General features: G+C 42.6%; 1 protein-coding gene across 4 annotated transcripts in view; it reads right to left on the bottom strand.

The window, feature by feature from the left end:
• Positions 1–20096, bottom strand: part of P4HA3 (prolyl 4-hydroxylase subunit alpha 3) — a 37028-nt gene that overhangs the window by 10788 nt on the left and 6144 nt on the right. For 2 of the 4 annotated variants that reach the window (XM_070274411.1, XM_023645735.2), the window contains exons 2-8: positions 18358–18601; positions 17555–17778; positions 13014–13163; positions 8776–8827; positions 6121–6284; positions 5425–5601; positions 925–989 (exon numbers count right to left, since the gene is read on the bottom strand). In XM_070274411.1, coding sequence (XP_070130512.1) covers positions 925–989; positions 5425–5601; positions 6121–6284; positions 8776–8827; positions 13014–13163; positions 17555–17778; positions 18358–18376 — 851 coding nt within the window. In that variant the 5' untranslated portion in view covers positions 18377–18601. The remainder of the gene's footprint in view (positions 1–924; positions 990–5424; positions 5602–6120; positions 6285–8775; positions 8828–13013; positions 13164–17554; positions 17779–18357; positions 18602–20096) is intronic. The other 2 variants (XM_023645730.2, XM_023645732.2) reach the window with 2 other exon arrangements.

Raw genomic sequence — 20096 nt, 5'->3', positions numbered from 1 at the left:
TGTCTCAGTTTCTTTACCTGAAAAGTAAAAAGAATACCACCTACTCCCCTAAAAGCAGTGACTCTAAATAGAAGGCTGAATTTTCTCTTTGACACTACAATATCAGAAAGTTTAGGACAGCAATGAAGCTGAGGTTGTATGGACTGTCCAAAGTTTAGAGAATAATTCCTAATGTGAAAGGTCTCTAAAAGTACCAGACCAAATAAGTTAAGCCAAATGATTCTGAACCAAAGCTTTCATCACTCGCCTCACTTCCAAGGCAACAAAAACCATCCACTCATCCTGAGGTCTGGCCTCTCCCCAAGGATGCTGTTGTCACTGTCTCCCATGGCTCTGATGGGGACCCTTCCTCCTACTGTATCACTAGTCCTGTCCTTACACTACAAATCAAGGGCTGCAGAGGGATGGCCAGGGATGGAGGGGAGGGGCTAAAGCTGGGCGCTCCCCGCTGAATCTGCCCTCTAGGGAAGCCATCAGGTTCAGAGATTCTGGCCATCCTTCTTGCCTGGATGTTGGCAAGTCAAGCTTTGACTATGAGTCAAGAGGTGGGAATGGAATCTGGTAAAGTCAAATTCCAAATGGGGACTGGACTGTATTCTTTGGAAAAGCAATCCTGATTGGGAGAACAACTACACATTTATTTTCCGGTTTAGGGCACAGGAGCTTTGTCAAGTCTTTCCCTAATGGCCTCCTAGTTAAGTCCTCAGACCATATAACAATCTGTGGAAGGCCCTGGGGTGAGGGGAGTGGAAAATTCTTCCTCTTAACAAGAACGTACAGATATAAACGTGAACTACAGGTCCTCGAGTGGCATCTCTGATGGCCCCTGAATGGCTGTTGATGACCTTCAATCACCTGTGCCAAGGGCTCAACGGCAGGCAGCAGGTATGACTAGAGTGCCTGCCAAGGAAGGATGTCTCTCACCTTTTGCTGATGCGGTACTCCACTGGTAACTGCTTCTCACCGGATGCCACCACGGATCGCTGTAGCTGATGTGAAGGACGGAAGAGAAAGTCCAAGTGGTTATGATGCGAAGGGAAGGGCTCTGTCATTTCCACAGACACGCCCCTCTCTTAAACATAAATCTAACAATCGCCACTTCCTCCCTGATTAAAAGATATGTTGCACCTGCTACTACTACTTTAGTGATAGCTATCGAGCTTGGAAAAAGAAGTAGTAAGTGGCCTAAAAATCTCAGAGTTGAAAATAACCTTTAGCATCACGTCTGGTAGACACTAAGCACTCAATGAAAGTTGGTTGAACTGAAATAAACTGATATTTGAATCCCTTTTACATCCGCAAGACTGTGAACTCTGTAAGAACAAGAGCTATTTCTCATTCATCTCTGTATTCCAGTGGCATGGGGCCTGGCCGTTTGTCAAATTAAATGAACACCCCCAACAACAGGACACTCTCCACCTTCTGAAGCCTGCTCCTTCTGAGCAATTCTGACAAAAGCCCTTCCTTACAGAAAATCAAAATCTTTTTTGCTGCAACTGCCTTGATTATGGGGGAAAAAAAATCCCAAACAGGTTAGAGGTCACTATTTAACTGAATGTCTCTATGCTGCTCTGAATGTCTGGATATAAATTTTAAATTATTTTTAAATAAAGTGGCTTCTTATTGCAAAAGCACTGTACCAGGGACAGAAAGAGAAACACTGTTTACTTATGTAAGGATGTGTCTACTTCTGCATCTGTCATATAATGTCAGCTCCATGAGGGTGAGGACTTGGTCTTTCGTCCATGCTGTATCCCCAGGGTCCAGAGAAGGCCCGGCAGGGAGTGGGTGCTCCATATTGGTGAAATGAACAAACGAAGGAATGAACCAGAGACCATGCTTAAAGACCCAGCCCTGGCACTTGACACGCAGTTAGAGCAAAGCACGGGGCAATGACCCGCACAAGACAGACACCACTTCCCTTTGCAGAGGCTTCCTTCATATTACTGCTCTTGCTGCTAAACCAAGTAGACAAGCTGAGAAAAGCCTCTTCCTTTCCTTGGACCTGTTTCCTTAGCTGTAAATGCAGCATGTGAACAACACATTCTGGGAAGTCGCTCTCAGTCTCTCTACAATATCAGGACACAGGAACTCCGTGGGTGACTGATACTGCCTCTCTCTAGTCCTTTGCCAGTTGTTCCAGCATCCTCCCCCAAGCCAGTCACAGAGGAAAGAGGAGAGATTCCTAAAGGAGGAGGAGAGATTCATAGAGGAGAGATGCTCCCTTCTGTTCTTTCAGGGCAACATCAGTGGTTTAAAGAAAAAAAATCCTAGGGAATCTCCACTCCAACCCTCCCCTCCATTAAGAAGTCACCTTGCACTTAATTCCTTATAACAATTATTTATTGTACACCTACAAGTCATTCATTTTTAGGAACAAATATTTATTGGTTGATCTCCATGCTAAGCACTGTGGTAGGCACCGGAAATACAACAGTGGAAGGCAGACACGTCTTGCAACGGGGCCCTACTGGGCAAGTGCAGGGTGCTATAGAAATACAGAGAAGGAGCATCTAGCCCATTCTTATGAGGGACAGAAAGGCATCCCAGGATGCCCAAAAGACGACTGGAATCAGACAACTGAAAAGAGGCCAAGGGAAGAGTGCTTCAGGCAGAGGGAAGAGTGCGTGGGGAGGCTGGCGAGAACACGGCCCGTTCACGGAGATCCAAGTTGTTCAGTGCAGCTGGGGTGCGGGGTGCGAGGGGGATGGGCTGCAGAAAGGGTCGGCAGCAGCCAGGCCAAGGAGCTTTGGAATCATTCAAGAACAAAAGTCACCCCTCAAAGAGTTTAAGGAAGGGCTTGACATGGTCAGATTTGACCTTTTAAAGATTACTCTGGCTGCGATGGGCATAATATGGAGCTAGGCATTTCAAGAAGGACAACGTATGAGCCCTGCCAGTTTATAGTCTACTTGGGGAGACAGGATGCTGACCCACGAAACTGTTAGTGACACCAAACTTCACGTACATGGCAGAATAAACAAAAGTACCAAACAACTGATGACAAAAGCTTTGAGTTCAGAGGAGGGGTATTGTAGGTAGCCCCAAAAAGTGCTCTGAAAAAATGTTCCTAGTGAAATAACCAATGAAAATGGGCTAGAATGGTCAGGGCTAGCAGGCCAAGGGAGGCACGGGGTTTCAACTAAGTCTTGAAGGATGGACAGGATGTGGATGGGGGAGAACTGACGAGAGAGCATTCTTTGGGCAAGAGATAGTGAATAGGAAGCAAATAAATTCAACACAAGCCATTGAGGCATCTGTGCTCAGGTCCCACGGAGCAGCCACACCATACAAGCCAGGACTTGTTCCTGGCAGAGCCAAAGACTAGACAGGGATTAGCAACTCCAGCAAGACGCTTCTGGGGGAAGGGAGTGTGGCAAGATCTGTGCATGCCAAGTAGATGACCTGGCCATGAAAGATTAAATAAATATCTCCGGGTGGGCCGCCTGTCCTGTTACCATGGCAACAGAGTTGGTCCAAGGAAAAAATAGCTGCTGGCCAAACGCTACCGCTGGCTCACTGAGAAACTGAAGCTATTGAAAATACATTGTTCCAATTCACCAGTGGAGCTTAATCGTCTCAAAAACCTTCTGTACAAAGATTCTCGACTTCACTGGAGGGGCTTTTGGATAAAATGATTATTGCTACTCTTCTCTCTCCAATCCATGTTTGCTATCAGAGTCTTCCTTAAAATCCACAGATCTGATCACACCAATCTCCTATTTAAAACTGTCCAGCTGTTCTACCCCACCTATGAAATAAAGTCCAAACTCCCCAGCACGGTATTTACGGTGCGTCCTAACGGTGTCTCACTGTCTAGGCTCATCTCCATCACCTCTCACTCCCGCCTGGCACACGTCAGCCACCGAGCTTCCCCTCATTCTCTGAACACATTGCATGAGGCCCCTGCACATACGGTTTTGTCTTCCTGGAATACCCTTTGCCGTCTTGTCACTCTGATGAATTTCACACCCACAGGGAAGCCTTCTCTGTTTCCTCCTCTCCCCCCACCTGCTCTTCAACCAACTGCCCTTCCCTCAGAGGAAGGTCCTCTTTTTATGCTGCCACAGCACAGCTGCCTGCACACACCTCTGTCACAGCACGCATCCCACTGTATGCTCAACGTCTGTTTTCCCCTTTTCCTCAGTAAGCTCCTAAAGGGAAAGGACCAATACTCAATCTCTCTGTAAAAGCCCACGCTCAGCACAGTGTCTGGTACTCAGCAGGCTCCGTTCTGTTGACAGACGACTGGATGGCTGCCTGGAAGAACGGCACATCATTAAGGGCACAATGACACAAGTAATTCTGAGACAGTCTCAACGTGCCGTTTGCCAAGAGGCAACATGCTTATGGTGGTGAGGTAGACTGTATTATTTCTAAATATTTGCCACACTTCCTGGAGGAGGATTAAACGTGCCCTCCCCATCGACATCAAGCTCAGCACTGTGACTTGCAGCGCCTTCCCTGGGGAAGACTAGACATGCTCTCCCTGTTGACTGCCGTGGTGGCCGCACACTTGGCCTTAACCGATAAAACACGGACCGAAGTAATGTCTGGCACTTCCAAGCAGAAGCTTTCAGAGCCAGCCGGCAGTTTTCCATCTCTGTCTTTTTCCTCTCTCATGAGACTGGCAATGTCCCAAGCAGAGGCCGCTCTGTCAGGCTGGGTCCCAAAGTGAAGACAGCGTGGGGCAGCCAGCCCAAGACAGACACGTAATGTGAGGGAGAAGCAAACCTTTATTGTTATTGTCCCTGAGATGTGGGGCTGCTTGTTACCAAACATAACCTAACCTAAGCTAACTGACACAAGAAGGAAGAATAACAGAGCAACAATCAATGTACCTCTAAGTTCCAGCTCTGGCTCCTGCTTCATGTGTGACCTTAATCAAGTCCCTGCCCCACTCTGTGCCTCAGTTTCCTCTTTAGCAAAATAAAGTTGAACTAGATCATCTTTCCACTCTGTGATTCCATAAATCTGTACTAGGATATCAGTCCTTGCCCTTTCATTTCACCCATTTTTTTCTTCTACCAATTACATGGAATGACTGACACCTGGGGGGAGGGTCCTTTTACTTTTTTTTTAGTTAAATTTACATACAATGATACAAAAAGATCTCAAATGTACCATTTTCTGAGTTTTAGCAAATGCATACAGCCGAGTACTCCACATCCCTAACAAGATATTGAGAGCACATTTTCAACACCCCAGAAAATCCCCACGTTCCCTTTCCCAGCCAATGCCCTCCCTCCAGAAGCAACCACTACTGTGATTTTTCTCACCATTGATTAGTTTTATGGAATGGTTGGCATTTTGAACTGGACTGATGAAGTGTCTAGTTATTCAGGCTGCCTGTTCTCACATTCCTGAGCTCCAGGCATGTGAAGACACAAAGGGAAGTTCTTGGCAGGCTCTGGGGACACTCACCCATGGTTCTGCAAGCCCTCTAATTTTCTGAGCCTCCGAATCACTGACAAAGTCGTGGTAGAGAACAACATAGGGTTCCAGGTGGATGACCTCCTTCCGGACGGGCTGGAGCAGCAGGAAGGGGCTGGAGTTGGTCTCATAGGAGCAGTAGAGGCTAGGGATCTGGTAGTGTGTGGGCTGGAAGGAAAGACTAGAATCAGCATAAGAGAAGAGTCTGGGGCCGGCCAGGTGGTGTAGTAGCTAAGTTCACGCACTCTACTCTGGGGGCCCAGGGTTGCCAGTTCGGATCCTGGGCGCAGACCTATGCCCTGCTTATCAAGCTACGCTGTGGCAGGCGTCCTATATATCAAGTAGAGGAAGATGGGCACAGATGTTAGCTCAGGGCCAATCTTCCTCAGCAAAAAGAGGAGTGGCAGTAGATGTTAGCTCAGGGATAATCTTCCTCACCAAAAAAAAAAAAAAAAAAAAAAACAACAAAAAACAAAGAGAAGAAGAGTCTGGGAGCAGAAACCAATTTAGGGGAACTGTGGTATAAAAAACTGAAATGCAAGAGATTCAAAATGTGGTCACTGATGCATCCAGGTGAGCTTCACATTTTTTTAATGCATCAGCCCTTTCCCCTCACACTGTCCCAATTCTACCATCTCCCTCTCTTGCCAAGCCTGTTCCCCCAACTCTTTCCCCGAGGAATCCTACCTGGGAACCCAGGGTCTGACATAATCCCTCGTAGGTGTCTCTGGTCTGCAGGTGGGGTACATTGGGCCTCTGGATGACAGCCTCAGCTACCACCTGGTTGGGGCTCTCTGCCAAGAGCTTTTCATATTTCAAGACATTCCTGGCCATCCTCTTATTATCTGGGCCTGGGAGAAATCACAGCAAGGAATAATACAGATTAACAAACAGTGGTGGCAAGGAGTGCTGCCAAGGCTTCCCACATCATCACTGTTGCACACGACTGACAACTGGACACTCCGAATAACTCCTTGTGTCCATGCACAGGAGGATGTGAGGCCCTCATTGCCAGAAGAGTATCTGGTATTAATGGAGTAATTAATTGAGATTGAGTTGGGCCTGGTAGATCTGAAGGCACACCGGACTTTGGGAGGGTAAGTGGTACTTAAACCAAGGGGTCATCGAGATGGCAGCTCTAGGATGGAGTGATGGTTAAAGTTTTATGTATAGGGAAGAAGCTTCATTCTTCCACTCATTCATTCACTCATTCATTCCGTAAATCTTCAGTGAATAAGTGCCATGTACCAGACACTGCGCTAGAGGCTAACCTCCCAGAGTTTAGAGTCTGAGGGAGAAAAGACACATTAAGTAACTACTCACAACAAAACACAACAAGTAAGGGCTATGAAAGAGAAGTTCAAAGAGCCAAGCCAACAGCAGAGAGACCCAACCTCTTCTTCCCTGGAGAACTGGAAGCTAATTTATTCCCAACTCTACTAGGGCCTTCAAAATTCCTAACTGGCCTAGACACAGAGCAGTGCAGTATGGGACAAAGGGGTTCCAGACTTCGGTTCTAGTCTGGGTTCCCACAGAGGCCTTGTGCCTTGTTTGTGCCCACCTGTTTGTGACCACTTTAGGGGCAAGTGCCCTGTGGGTTGACAGCTCCCTTGGTCTGCTAGCCTCTGTGCATGTTTTTCAGCGCATTTCAGAAGGAGGGCTGAATTGTTCTAATGCTGCCAAAGCATCTGTCTCTGGGGAGCTCAATGTGCTTCTAACCACCACCACCACCAGCACCTTGGAAAAAGGAGGGGAGAGAAATTTCCACCCTTTTTTTAAGAAAAGGAGAAATGAAGTGTGGGAGAATGGAAATGATGAGCCCAAAACACAAATGAAAATACTGCAAAGCCAGAAATGGAACTGGGAATCTCAATTTGCTCTGTCCTATCTATCCACCTATAATAGCGCACAATTTGGGTTCTCTGGGAGAGGCAGAGATTTTAATAGATCAAGTACAAAGAAATAAAGGGGGGCTGGGTTATTATGTTGCCTGTACCATTAATTGCCCACATGTTTCCAGATCATGCAACTACTTCCTTATCCTTCTGTTTGCCAAAGTATCAGAATCGAATAATGTTACTAGGATTCATTGAAAAGTGATAAGAACATAATTGTAAAGTCCCACATGAAAGACTTTACAAATATTAAAACATAATAGTGATTATGTATTTATGCTAGTATCTAAATATCTTATTAAAGGCAAACCTAGGAAGCCATCTACCACCAAAATTTTAAGCACCAATAGCCAAGCAGACAGCTAAGCTGGCAAGTCTCTCCCCTGTTTAACTCTGGCGAGGGGCTCCCTGAAGAGGGCTGCAGCTGAACTCTGCGCTGACTGGGCAGGATGCCTGCAGAGCAAAGCAAGCTCTGTTTTAAAGGGAAGAAGTGATATCTCTTTGAAAGCAGCAAAAGGGAATAATCCTGCTGAGTCACTCTCCTGGCAGACACAGCTCTCACTGATTTCATTCATTCTCAGGTCTGCTCCCAAAACCCAGCTCTTTAAATGTCCCTGAAGAAACTGGCTCCCAATTCTGGACTGTTCTTCACTGAAGCAACATTGGTATACAACTGGTGGGGAGTGGAGGAGGAAAGGGACAGGTTGATATTGAAACCAGCTCAAGAAAAGGTTGACACAAGGGAAGCCATATTGTAGAAAAGAAACCATGTTGTAACTTTGAATGACCTCTAACTAACCCGGCTGGATTTGCACCCTCCAGGAGATCCACCTGTTCTGTAGATTTTATGACCCCTGCTAGTGTATATACCTCCCAGCTGCGATAAGACGATAACTTCATTCTTTTGAGTTCCTTAGGAATGTGATGACCCCCCCAAACAGACAGTCTATGCTGATAGCCATCATCAATGAAAACTGAAAGATCTGATGTGGCAACTCCCAGTCTGTAACACCAGAGGGTCAACGTTCCTAACTCCCTCCCCTATAACCTGCTGGCCTATATATCTGCTTCAAGATTCTGTGCCCCCCTTAAGGTGGTTCTTTTGGACATTAGTCGGCCATCTTCCCTCTTGCTAGCAGGCTGTAATGAAATGCCCTTTCTCTGCCGCCATCTTGCCTCTTGATGACTGGCTTTTGTCTCACAGAGAGCAGATTGTGCCCTTTGTGCAGTAACAAAATCTTCTTAGCATTTTCCAATTAAGTGAAAAATTTCCCCTGATGCGCAATCAGTACGTAAGTAATATTTAATCCAAAATTAGAAATGAGCTTTGGATTATAAAATTAGAAAAATAAAAATAGATAGCTGTATTTCACTTGCAGGGATTAAAGGCCAGGAGCAGAAGGAATTTCCTGGTAAATCAGAGCTGTGGCTTTTTATCAATACGTACTGTAGAGAAGAAACTCTCGGGAGAGGCTGAGGGCGCATGAAACATTTCCTGCCTATTAAAAAAAAAAGAAAGAAAAAAGAAAAGAAAGCGTTAACTGCACTGAGGATATCTCCTCTGACCAAATCATTAAATGGATTTTTTAAAAACTATGAAATACTCTTACCATAGTAGATAGTAAGACTCACTGAAAGCAGCAGGCTAGAATTTCAGAGGTCCTGTCCTAGCTCAGGATTTGCAGCCTTGATGCAAATCAGGTCTCTTCCCTTTCCTCATTTACAAATGATTTATTACCACCCTTACCAGGGAAGGTAGAAAAAGGAATGAAAATAAACTTTCCTGAAGTGCCTTCAAATCTTAAAGCATGTAAACCACGTAACTGCAGGGTGTTATTTTGGGGTATCTTATTATTCACCTTAATATGGAACTATAAAAACCGTAGTAAAAATATACTTTGTTCTCCAGGCTCAGTACTTCCCAGAGTCTACAAAGTTAGTGGGAGGGAAGAAATGGAAGAAGTAAACCGAACCCTTCCCACTGCATAGTAATGAAGGCCACTCAACCTCGGGCGACACTGGTCAGAAGGAAACAGGAGCTTTCCAACAAACCTGGGAAACAGAGCCCGGTGGAGGCGGGCCGCGATCCTGCTCTGGGTGCCATGAACGATGATGAACTGAGAGAAGTGTATTGCCTTCTGATCATTTTATTTTTGCATGCTAAAAATTCATTTTTAATGATAATACCAATAATCACACTACAAAGCCTATGAGAAATAGGAGAAAAAATGCTCCACAGAAACCCAGACTCTCCAAGCACTTTGGATAATATATAGAGCGTACCTGGTTACAATCCCATGTCTTATACATTTTCATATCCTGATTCTTTTGCTCTACCTTGTTCCCTGGAGTACTTTTTATATCATTACATAGTCTTCAGAGACAGCATTTTTTACTTATTATTTTTAAATGTGGTAAAAAACACACAACATAAATTTACCATCTTAACCATTTCTAAGTATACAGTTCAGCGCTGTTAACTATATTCACATTGTTATGCAACCAATCTCCAGAATTTTTCACCCTGCAAAAGCGAAACTCTGTACGCATTAAACAACGACTCCCAATTTCCCTCTCCCCTCAGCCCTCGGTAACCACTATTCTACTTTCTGTCTCCTTGAATTTAACTACTCTAGGTACCGCATATAAGTGGAATCATCCAGTATTTGTCTTTTTGTGACTGGCTTGTTTCATTTAGCGTAATGTCCTCAAGCTTCATCTATGTTGTGGCATGTGTCAGAATGCTATTCTTTTTAAAGGCTGAATACTATTCCATTGTATGTGTATAGCACGGTTTGTTTATCCATTCGTCTGTTGATCGACGCATGGGTTGCTTCCACCTCGTAACTGTTGTGAACGGTGCTGCTATAAACACGGGTGTGCAAGACAGTCAGCATTTCTAATGGCTGCATTTTATTCCACCTAGAAGCTACATCACAGACAACCTAACCATTCTGCTACTGTTGGACATACAGATTGTTTCTAATTATTTAATATCATAAATTATTCTGTTCTATGCTTAACAGAGGGATAGTTAAGTAATCTGTTGATATCTAATAATGTCAGATATTAACTCAGGGTTGTAGCTTTTCACACTCTTTTGAATGAAGAGAACTAAAACACAATTTTATATATTTTTAAAACTCAAGGGCTTTATCTTGACATAAAATTATATTTTATCAAGAACAAAGTTAGAGTTACTTTTGATGTGATTTTTAAATTTCTTTGGAAATGTCTGACTAAATCATGTTAAATGAAAAAACAAAACATACTCTTGCAGAGTATAATACAATAACAGCTTACGTTTATTGAGTGCGTATGTGTCATGAATTGTGTTAAGGGCTTTACATGCATTAGCTCATTTAATCCTCATGACAACCCTTTGAGGTGAGCATTGAAGGGGAGAATATGCCACCCCAAAACATGCCTGTTTGGCATAAGGATTATTTTGAGCCAAATATTTTAAGAAATATCAGACACAGGAGAAGTTCTGAAAACCAGAGTAGAAGTTACCCTTCTGTAAGGGAAATGTAAATTTATAAAGGAAATCTCTATTTGTAAGGGTGTCTCCCTCTGTGTACCTGGAAGAGAAAGACGACTCTAAATCACAAGAGAATCTTATTAACGGAGAAGGCATCCACTTAAGTTTGCATAATAACCTTACCCTTGTTTGCTTTTCCTGGTAACCTCCTCTAAGTGGCCTCCCCCAACACCTTTCTTCCTTTTGTCTTTAGCTGAAGACACTATTTAAGGTGGCGGCTTTGGTCACCTCAGAGTTACTCATTTTCCCCAGGTGTCTCCCATGTAGACAGGAAGTACACATGTTAGTAAACTTCTGTTTATTTTTCCTCTTGTTAATCTGTCTTTTATCACAGGAAGTTCTCAGCCAAGAACTCAGAAGGTTAGACAGAAAATTATCCACGCCGCCACAGCATCATTATTATTCCCCTCTTAAAAATAAGAAAATTGAGGTCCAAGGAGGTTAAGTAAGTTGCCCAGGTTTTCACAGAATTTGACCCCAGGTCTGTCCAACTTGAGAGCCTATGTTTTAATTACTACATTCTACTGTCTCTCATTATTAGCAGTGAGTGAAATAATTTTTTACCAAAATATATCATTAAAAAGTACTATATAATACACAGTATTATATATAATATGACATTATATAATATTTTTCATGGTATGCATAGATATATAATCATACCTACATATCCACCATACATAATTTAATATGATAATGAAAGGTCCATGGAGGGACATTTATCCCTAATTTGCTGGCGGTAAAAAGGCAACCATAAATTGTCTATAAGACAATACCTATGTGTTCTATTACAATGACATAAAAAAATACGCTGTATGAGCACAAAGAAGGAGAGCCTGGGGAGTTCAAGGAGAATTAAAGAAGACTTCAAAATAAGGAAGACTTCAGAAAAAGGGAACATTGGTAAGATGAATAAAATTTACCAGACAAAGCACGATTGTGCAAAGGGAGAGTCTGCCAGTGAGTAGAGGAGAAATCTAAGTCATCACACAGGAAAAAAAACAAAACTAATAATCAAGCATTGTGCTTAAAACCCTGTCATTCAGGGTAAGCTGCTTTAGTTTATCTTCTCTGAGTCTCCATGTCAATTTTCCATTTTCCTCCTCTCTTAAAATTCAATTACTTCTCGCCCTTTGTTGCATCGCGGTGATTCTATTTCAGTTTTAATATGTAGCAATGGAGCAGGAGAGTTAGGAAGAGAACCCTGCAAAGTTTTACAACAAAGATCCATTTACAAGGAACGTCCATGAGAGGAACAGGACCGCCTGCTGCACTGAGAATGAATCTGTTTTGGCAGCGACACGTGGTTTTGGACCACCCACATCCTCCTCCTCCCTTTTCTCAGAAAAAAGGGGAAAGAAAAAGGAATGTATGGAGCAGAAACGGTTTATTAGCTTTGGAAACTCTAGGGAATTAACTCTGTAGTGATTTTTCCCAGCCTATTCTTGAAGATCTTACAACTCTGGTGGAAAACGGAGTTAGCTATACCAAAAGACGGCAGCTCCCACATTCAGGGAAATGAGCTTCCATATGAGGCACAACAGGTTGTAGATCAACAATGCCAAAGGAAAACAACACCTGGAGGAGGCACTGAGCTGGTGCTACGGACCAATGACAGCCGTTCTGTAGCTGGACGCTAGTCAGGATACAGCTGCACTTGATGGAAGATGAGAGAGGATGAAAATCAAACCTCTTCCTTGGACATTGGCAATATCATGGCATAACATCTGTGAAGAGTTATGAGTTGTTGAGAGTGCAAAAGAGTGATCTACATTGACTGTGTACCCATCAAACATCCGTCGATGCAGCCGCTGCTGCCCAGGTGAGACTGCCTCCTACATGGCAGACGATGACTGTAAAGCTGTCAACACATGGGAAAGAGTGCCGGACTAAGAGGCAGACAGACTTGGGCTCTAATTCCAGCTCTGTGAACTTTGTGACAAGTTAGGAAGTTTTTGGAGATTCAGTTTACTCACATGTGAAATATGGGAATAATAAAACAACTGCCCTGCTTGACTCACATTTGGTCCTGTTGGGAAGACGAAATAAATGAAGAGACATGAAAATGCTTAGAAAGTTGTAAAGCAGATATAAAGCATCACACTCATTGTGATGAACGCAGTGACCCTCACTTATTCCCCGACCTGGAAATAGGCAAAGGCCAAGTGATCCAAGGCGTCCTCTAGACTTCCCTCATCCTCTGTCTTCCACTCTCCATAAGATCCTCGGAAAAGACTGACAGCCTCCTCCAGCCACGGGATGGCATGGTAGTAATCCCCCATGTCATAGGCCACCTGTAGGGAACAAAGGTACCACCATTTAAGCCTTAGTCCACAGGTAGAAGAAAGGAAATGACTATGCAAAGAGTGGAGGGCCTTTGGAACCCAAGAGGCAAGTTTTCATCTCAAATTCACTTAAATTCAATTTAGTAAGCATCTATTATACAAAGCATCATACTAGGTATAGAGAAGACACAAGGGTTCTTGCATTTAAGGAACTTATAATCTGGGAAGGAGAAAGAGATGAACTCAGGTAGCTATAATACAGGACAGAATGGCATGAATGCTTGAAGGAAATATGCATAATATGCCATGGAGGTATAGAGAAAGGAGGAGACTTGGGAATCTCAAAAGGCTTCATGGAATAAGTGCCACTTGAGAAGGGCCTTCCTTGAAGAAGGAAAAGGATTTCAATGAGCAGAGAGTGGAAGGAAGGGTATTTTAAGACTAGGGAATGGTAGAAACAGAAGCCAAAAGCAAGGATGTGTTCAAGTAGTACATTGTGGCTATAGCCTAAGGTGAAGAGAAGCAGGAAATGAACTTTAAAAGGCAGCATGGGTTAAGCTAATGAGAGTCGTGAATGCCATGTTTTCAGGAAGATATTGCTGTTAGCAATGTGAGAAATGGATTAAATTCTTTCATTTATTTATTCAGTATTTGCTGAGTATTTACAATGTACCTGGTGGTCCTGGCCCTTAAAGAGCTTCAACCAAGTGAGGGGCATGTGAGCAAACCAACAATTGCAACACAATGCCTTAGACACCATAACGAAGGTAGATGTGGGAATGCTATGGGAGCTCAGTGGATGTGTCATATATTAGATGTTGGAATGCTGGGGAATATGGCAACATGGCCTAGACATAGCTCCTGTCTCCTAATAGTTTACAGTTAACCAGAATACCAGAACTGCAGGAGGAATTTCCTGGAAATTGATGTTGGAGACAGCATGGAATTATAAAGCCACAGGGTTGGAAGAACTCTTATGAAATGATTTAATTTCAGTATAACTTCCAGACAGGCAGAAAGACAGGGCAGAACCTAGAGATACTGCAACTGTGCAGCCTAAATAATAAATCAGTTCCTATCCCAGGTCTGCCATTAGCCTGCTGTGTTATATTTCTGGTCCCCAAGTTTCCTATTTCTAAAAAGGTTGAGTTGAAGAAAAACAATAAAAAACGAGTGCACTTGTTCTGCTAAGTTAACAATTCACTTTATTAATGAGGAACTCAAGTCCAGTCATGTGGTAGATTGAGATAACTGGGATCCTTCCAACACAAAGACTTAGAAATTTTGAATAAAATATAACAGGCATTTCATTATATATTTTCAAGAAAGAATGGAAAATACCCACGTACCAGAAACAAGAAAGGAGCTAAAAACCTAAGCAATAAGCTTATGAGCAGATGCTGAAGCTGCCTAGGATGGGAGTGGGTGTTGTCTCAGTAATCTCGATACTTAGTAACCTTAGGTTATAACACAAACGTGAGGACAAAAGATGAGCCTTCCTTAGACCTCCAAAAATCTAGGAATCAGAACTAAGACACACTCATAAAACTGAAATCCATGAAAAACTATACCTTAAAGGAAAGAGTGGACCAGAAAAAAATCTACCCACTGTCATAAAGAGACAAGAAAGTTGGTTTGTGTGTGTGTAGGGAAATAAAGTGTCTCCTTAGAATATTCACAATTGTGAGCCTGTGCTTCACATGAGTTTACAGTTTGAATTTGTGTGACTCATATAGTTAAGGAATCCCCAGGCCAATAAATCAATATAAAAATGGATCTAAGGCAGTGCAAATCAAAACCACAATGAGATATCACCTCACATCTGTTGGAATGGTTGTTATCAAAAAGACAAACAATAACAAGTGTTGGTGAGGATGTGGAGAAAAGGGAACTCTCATGCACTGTTGGTAGGAGTGTAAATTGGTGCAGCCACTATGGAAAACAGTACTGAAGTTCTTCAAAAAATTAAAAATAGAACTAGCATATAACCCAGCAATTCCACTTCTGGGTATTTATCCAAAGAACACGAAAACATTGACTCAAAAAGATCTCTGAACCCCATGTTCACCGTAGCATTATTGACAACAGCCAAGATATGGAAATAACCTAAGTGTCCATCAATGGATGAATGGATAAAGCAAATGTGGTAGATGTATACAATGGAATATTATTCAGCCATAAAAAAGAAGGAAATATTTCCATTTGCAACAACATGAATGGACTTGAGGGCATTACACTAAATGAAATAAGTTAGACAGAGAAAGACAAATACTGTATGATCTCACCTATATGTGGAATCTAAAAAAAAAACCCAATCCCATAGATACAGAGAACAAATTGGTTGCCAGAGGCAGAGGGTAAGGGATGTGTGAAATGGATGAAGGGAGTCAAAAGGTCCAAGATCCAGTTATAAAATAAATAAGTCATGGGGATGTAATGTACAACAACAACAACAAAAAGGCTCTAAGGCCAGTGAGACCACCAGAGTACCTGAAGAAGAAAACCCAAAACTCTCTGGAGGGCTATTTCCACGACTCCGGGCACAGAGATTGCCTTAGGGGGGAAAAGTCCTGCTAGAAATAAGCTTACAATCAAACATGATAAACTATATCAGGAAATAATCTATCATGAAGAAAAATCAACAGACACAATAGTAGGGTAGTAGAATTAGAAATTAAGAATTAAATTCTTAATCTGAAATTAAGAATGTCAGAATATAGACTAATCTGCTTCAAAATCACTCACAAAGGAGGGACTAGAGATGTGTAGATGAAACAAATTTAACCATGTGTTAATAACAACTGAAGCTTATCTTTCGACCCAGTGATACCACTCCTAGATATTTACCCAAGAGAAATGAAAACAAATGTCCGCAGAAAGACCTACGTAAGAATGTTACTAGCAGCTTTCTTCACAGTAGTCCATACTGGAAACAATCCCAGTACCCATCCACAGGAGACTGGATAAATAGTTTGAGACGTATTCATACAATGGAATACTACTCAGCAATAAAAAGGAATGAACTACTAATAAATGCAAGAATGTGGAGGAATTTCACAGACATAAAGCACTGAGTGAAAGAAGCTGGACTAGGGAAAGTACACAGCATACGGTTCAGGACAATGCTTACCCGGCTCCCGGGCAAGGGTAGGGTAGAAGGGGTTGGGGGCGGTGAGAAGGGAGAGGAATGAGGCTTTATTTAGCTATATATTAATCTTTTTTAAAAATCTGAAACAAATATAGCAATATTTGAACATATATTTCATCTCAATTATAGATATAATTGCTTGTTATATTATTTTATGTACTTTCCTTATATTTGAAATGTTTTATCTTTGAAAATAAGTAAATAAACACAGAAATAAAGTGAGACTTTCAGGAAGTGACTGACTAAATTTTCTACATATGGTTTGAGCCTCAGAAAGGCCTCACGAATGAAGCACATATGGGTACCACACATGGAACTATGTTAACCATCTTAAATTTCAATTAGCCATGCACATGAGGATTGAGCTCCGATTTCATTCAGGATCTCAGAAAAGGAAAATGGCACATAGAGAGGCTTAGGGCAACTCACTCTGCATTTATTTGGAAGACAGAGTCCCAAAACTTGGAATGAGGACACAGGAGGCCCACTCTCAGATCAGCTAATGAATACCGTAGGGGCTGGAAAAAATTCCTGCAATATGCATCTTCAAAATTAAAAAGAATTTAATCCATTACTTTTTAAGGTAAAGGCTGACAAAGAGTATATTGTAAAATGACCTCAAGTGTGCTTATAACTTAAGATCAAAGATCGGTTAAATATCTCATAGGGAAGGTTCCTGAAGTCAATTTCCTCCAGTAATGTTAAAGTGAATGGCCTCAGTTTTCTGACACTACTTTAATTTAGTATTTCTAAATGTCTAGGAAATGTTGCAAGGGATTCCAGAACGTCTCAGGAAGCTGAGTTTCCATGATCTTACCTTCACATCACCATCTCTCATCCCTTTCCCCTGCCCTTTAACCCTGCTTCTCCCTTCCACCCCACTGTTCATCTCCTGGCAGGGTGCTATGGTTAGGGTGACCAAAGGACCATCTGTTGTCCTGGCATAACTAATAACACCCCCTTCACTCTGAAGAGTGACCTAAGTATAAGATCACCTTAGCCATCATGGAAAGAACGTGGGATCTGGAGTTAAAGACTGGGTTCAAATTTTAGTTCTGCCACTTAAAATTGTGTAACCTTAGGCAAGTTATTTATCCTCTCTGAACCTCACTTCCCTCATCTGAACATGGGGAATAATACTAAATTTCCGAGTTTGCTGTAAGGATGAGAAAAATATAAAAGCAATCAGGATATACTTATTTGGTCCACAAGAAACTAGAGTCCAGCAAGTCACCTCTCGCTGAATATCTACCTTGCCAACTTGGAAGCAGTCATCTGCTGTGAGGGAGAAGAGCCGTCTGGGACTATACAGGTCAGTCACAGCCGAGCCCGTGACTCTCTGAAAGACGCCGCGGGCAAGGCCCTTCACGTTGAGCATGTACACATCCTGCAGCCTCATCAGGGCCCTCGCTGCTCCCTCAAGGTCCTCAAAGGCTGGCAGGTCCTGCTCCTCCTTCTCATAACCATCCTTCAGAGCTGTAAAGGTCGTGAAAACATCAACCCACCATTCAGAAAACAGGTGGCGAGCATTTAACACATGCAAGGCATCATCACCTACTCGAATATTTCATGAGCAAAGATGACGTTTGATTTTCTTTTGTTCCCAGTGGCAAGCACAGTCCCTGGCACAGAGAGGATGCTTAACACAATCTTCTGAAGGAGGAACAAACACTCTGGAGAAAAACTAAAGCACACACCTTTACCACGTTCTCCCATCCTATCTGTCTCCCCTTTGCAGGGACAATTCTTCCTCCTTTTAACTTCCCCAAAGTCAACAAACTTGTTCAAGTACAAAGTTGAGTAAATTAGGAAAGTGATCTTGCTACAGATAACACTGTAGTGCAACTTAATAAAACAGGAATTATTAGAAGACATCACTTCCTACACATATGTAAATGGGATGATATAATGTATAGTTCTTCACAGGATTGTAGTGAAGATCAAATGAGATAATGGATAGGCAAGTGTTTCCTAATGTATAATCATGTAAACATATTAACAAGGGGATCTGGTTCTTTGTAATAGTTAGAGCTAAGGAGATTAAGTAATACCTACCCACTTCATTATCCTTCATCACATCCCATCAGAATCTCTCTCCTTTCCACTGAGTCAGGAGATAGAATCTTCTCTTACCCTCCAGCCCTCCTCCTCATTACCTCGGATGTTCTCACTGGCCTCCAGACTATGTACCACATTCCTCCAGTCAGACTGTAGGCGTTTGATGAGAGTAAATGCAAGCAGAGGGTTAGACACAGGAGTTGCCGAATCCTCATGCAAAGAAAGCACCTTGTCATAGAATCTGAAAGAGAGGGGTAGAACGAATGATCTCACCTACTGATACAACCACTACCCCTAGGAAGGCTGGCATGGTGTATACACATTCAGTAGTCAAAAATGAAATGCGGAACCTCTTGAGACTCACGTAGTATTCTAACCAACAAGTACAAAGAATATGAAAACTACCAACACAACAAAAGTAGGTCCGCTCATTGTTCATTCAATGAGTCCGTCTCTGATGGTCAATTACAGTACATCAGGCACCATATTAGATGCCAGAGATCCACAGGCAAGGCAGAGTCGAGCTCTCAAGTTCACAAATAAGAAAATTTTCTTTTCTCTCATCACTCTATACCCAATATTTAGAATCTGGTAGGCACTCAAAAATGTTGTTGAATGAATTATAATAATTGTGCTACATGCTGTGAGAGAAGTGAGCATACAATGCTATGTAATGCTATGGCAATTTGTAGGCAGGGCACCTAACCCAGGTGGGAGTGGAAGGGGTGAAGGAAGACTTCTCAGAGGAGATGGCACTTGATCTAAGTCCTGAAGGATTAGTTAAAATATTGATAGCTCTGACAGCTCTTTATTGAGCCCTCACCATGTATTAAGCATCCTGCTAAGTGCTTTACATATATTGTCTCATTTAATTCCCCCAACAACCCTTAGAGTAGATTTTATCATACCCATTTTATAGGAAAGGAAACTGAAACAAGGCCACACTGTTAGTAAGTGACAAAGCCAGGATTGAAGCTAAGTGTGCCTGACTCTGAAGCCAGTTCTCAGCTGATTTTGCCATACTGATTTCCATGGAGCCAGAACAAAGAGGGGAGGAAGAATGTTTTTCAAGCCAGCGGGGACCAGTGTATACAAGGGCACAGAGGCTTGATATATATTTGTCCATTCAACAAGTCAGTCTATACTGGTTACTTGCTAGATGTCAGACTCCATGCTGGGGATGCAAAGGCAAGACAGGGTCCAACGCTCAAGGATTTCACAAGCAAGAAAATAGCTGTTTTTCTCCTCACTCTATACCTAAGTTCTATATGTAATTCTATGAAAGAATGAATGAAATATACTCTTCTAGGAATGAGGAACAAAATTTTCAATAAGACAATAACCTTGGTCTCAAAGACTTGCAGTCTTGTGGGTAAGACAGATACAAATAATTACATTAGAGATGCAACACCAGATTTAACACCAGCTTTAGTGGGGAGTATAGACAGGGGGTGATTAATTCGGCCACAGCAGGTCAGAGAAGGCTTCACAGAGGAGATAATAAACTGAGACTTGATGGGTGAATGCAAATAAAGAGGAAGGGAGAAGCAGGCCTCCTTCCACGTAGGCAGAGACAGCCCAACATACGCAAAGGTACAGAGAGAAGCAGTAGGGGAATTGCGAGCAGTTTAGTATCGCTGGAGCACAGGGTGTGTTAGGAGATGGGTAGGAGATCAGACTGGAGAATGAGGAGCGCCTCATAAGCCTGGCTGCGGAATTTGGTTTTCACCCTGATT

This window comes from Equus caballus, chromosome 7 (genome assembly GCF_041296265.1).
Source record: "Equus caballus isolate H_3958 breed thoroughbred chromosome 7, TB-T2T, whole genome shotgun sequence".
Classification (NCBI taxonomy): domain Eukaryota; kingdom Metazoa; phylum Chordata; class Mammalia; order Perissodactyla; family Equidae; genus Equus; species Equus caballus.
This window is presented reverse-complemented; position numbering and strand designations above follow the sequence as displayed.